The 1,881-nt window shown below is 40.2% G+C and overlaps 1 protein-coding gene across 1 annotated transcript; it reads right to left on the bottom strand.

Moving 5' to 3' along the window:
- Positions 1 to 1,008: 1,008 nt before the first annotated feature.
- LOC110037012 lies at positions 1,009 to 1,873 on the bottom strand. Its single transcript, XM_020741574.1, has one exon. The coding sequence runs from the start codon at positions 1,807 to 1,809 to the stop codon at positions 1,354 to 1,356; it is 456 nt and encodes a 151-aa protein (XP_020597233.1). The 5' UTR covers positions 1,810 to 1,873; the 3' UTR covers positions 1,009 to 1,353.
- Positions 1,874 to 1,881: the final 8 nt, after the last annotated feature.

Below are 1,881 nucleotides of genomic sequence, written 5' to 3'. Positions count from 1 at the left end.
TTTTTAATTGGTCTGTTAATTAAATCTGGATTTACTAAATCTACTTATTAGTTAGATTTAGCGGATTTGGCGAAGGAAAAAAATATTTCAAATAGATTTATGTCAGACACCTCAAATGAATTTAAGTGGATTTAATCTTAATTGAATGAAACATTATTTCGGATTTAATGATATTTAGATTTAGTAAATCCAGACTTACCGGTTTTACTAAATCCTATTTAATCTTCCTTAAAGAATTTTATTCTAGAAAGAAGTTTATCTCTTGTTTGGTAGCATACTATTTACCGGATTTAGTGGTGATTAACCTAAATCCCAAACATAAAAGATAGAAATTGAATCCACGCTCCGTTAGATTAGTAATTTTTGTGCTCCATGGATATTAATAGTGTTCCGTTAAATAAACTATTTATTAACTCCAACTAAGAGAGGTCTGGCTTGTCTTCAATCGCCGTCGATCGTCGTCAATGGCCTTTGCTCGTTGTCGATTGCCGTTGCTCGTCGCATTTGATAATCCCGCTTAATGTTAAATCAAGTCCCAGCCAAACAACCCTGATGAGAATGCTAATCCAATTCACTTCAAAAATAAATTAACTTAAATTTATGTAAGATAAAAAGCTAAAATAGTTGCCAGTTAATTCTGATAAAAAAATTAAGAGAATTATTGTTCAAGTCTGAAATCGGATCATAAAAAAAAAATTTAAGAAAGCTGAATCCCCAAAACACTTTCGCCCTAATCAGTACGAAGAAACTATTTTGTCAGGACGATTGCACAATCTACACATAATTGTGTATAATTCTTCCATTAATTGTCCGTAGCTTCATCATCAACACCTGTTAATTTTTCAAATTAAAATCCAGCAACTCCAAGCCACATGAGATTCACATGTTAGGATTTGATCGGCGCAAGCGATGCCAGATTTAAGCACCATCACTCCAAGCCACATGAGATTCACATGTTAGGCTTTGATCGGAGCATTGCAGAGATTTTTTTTTTCTTGGACAGGGAAAGAATAATTATGAAAAAGGTGGAAGTAATCCCAGCGGTAAGCAAAAGCATGATCATATAAAACAGTATACTCATAAAAAGCCTTGTGAGCGATTTTGAGGTTCAATTACGGAGGAAGGAAGAAGATTGAAGAAAGTATAAAGAGTTTTTAGCTTGAGAACTACAGTTCATGGGATGGATCGGATAACTTGCACATCCATTCATTGTTAACATAACCTTTTTCTTCCTCATTCCGATAAAAGCTTTTCTTATAAGCAGAGTTTAATAACGATCAGACCGTAGAAAAGTTATTTTACCGAAAGAAAATCAAGATGAAGAACAAATTCAAGAATCAGAACGCGCTGAAATCAAACATATGGACATACCTGTCTAAAAGCCCTCTCTACCTCAACCCTCCCACCTCTCCCGACCATCTCGCGGGGCGAGACCACGCAGTCCACAGAATCATCCCCTGCAAAAGAGATCCCTGGAGCACACCACACATCGGCAGCGGCCGAACTCCTATCCTTCTTCTTCTGGTCAGTTCTCCTCCTCCGTGTACGCTTCCCCTCCCAATCGGCCGAAGAGCGAACAGCGGCGGCGGCGGACGATGGCGCGTAGGCCTGAGAAGCGGAGGAGGAGGAACAACTGAAGCTGCGGAAGGCTGCAGAAGAAAATGCCTTCTTCTTAATCGGAAGCGGAGGGGGTGATGATATCAGCAGAGGGTTTTGATCGGTGGAAGAGGAAGATGGTTTCCGGTGCCGGAGAAGAGTGCCGAGGCCACGGCGGTCCGGCGACGGTAACAAGTCTTCGGAGAAGGACATGGTGGCGACGGTTTCAATGGCGTCCTTTCTGCGCGAGAGAGAGAGAGAGAGAGAGAGAGAGAGAGAGAGAAG

Source organism: Phalaenopsis equestris, unplaced genomic scaffold (genome assembly GCF_001263595.1).
Source record: "Phalaenopsis equestris unplaced genomic scaffold, ASM126359v1 Scaffold213888, whole genome shotgun sequence".
Lineage (NCBI taxonomy): Eukaryota > Viridiplantae > Streptophyta > Magnoliopsida > Asparagales > Orchidaceae > Phalaenopsis > Phalaenopsis equestris.
Note: the sequence above shows the minus strand (reverse complement) of the source record. Positions and strands in the feature narration are given on the sequence as shown.

Excerpts from the sequence above, each read along its gene's own strand:
- LOC110037012 (XM_020741574.1), bottom strand. The coding sequence starts at position 1,809 with ATGTCCTTCTCCGAAGACTTGTTACCGTCGCCGGACCGCCGTGGCCTC.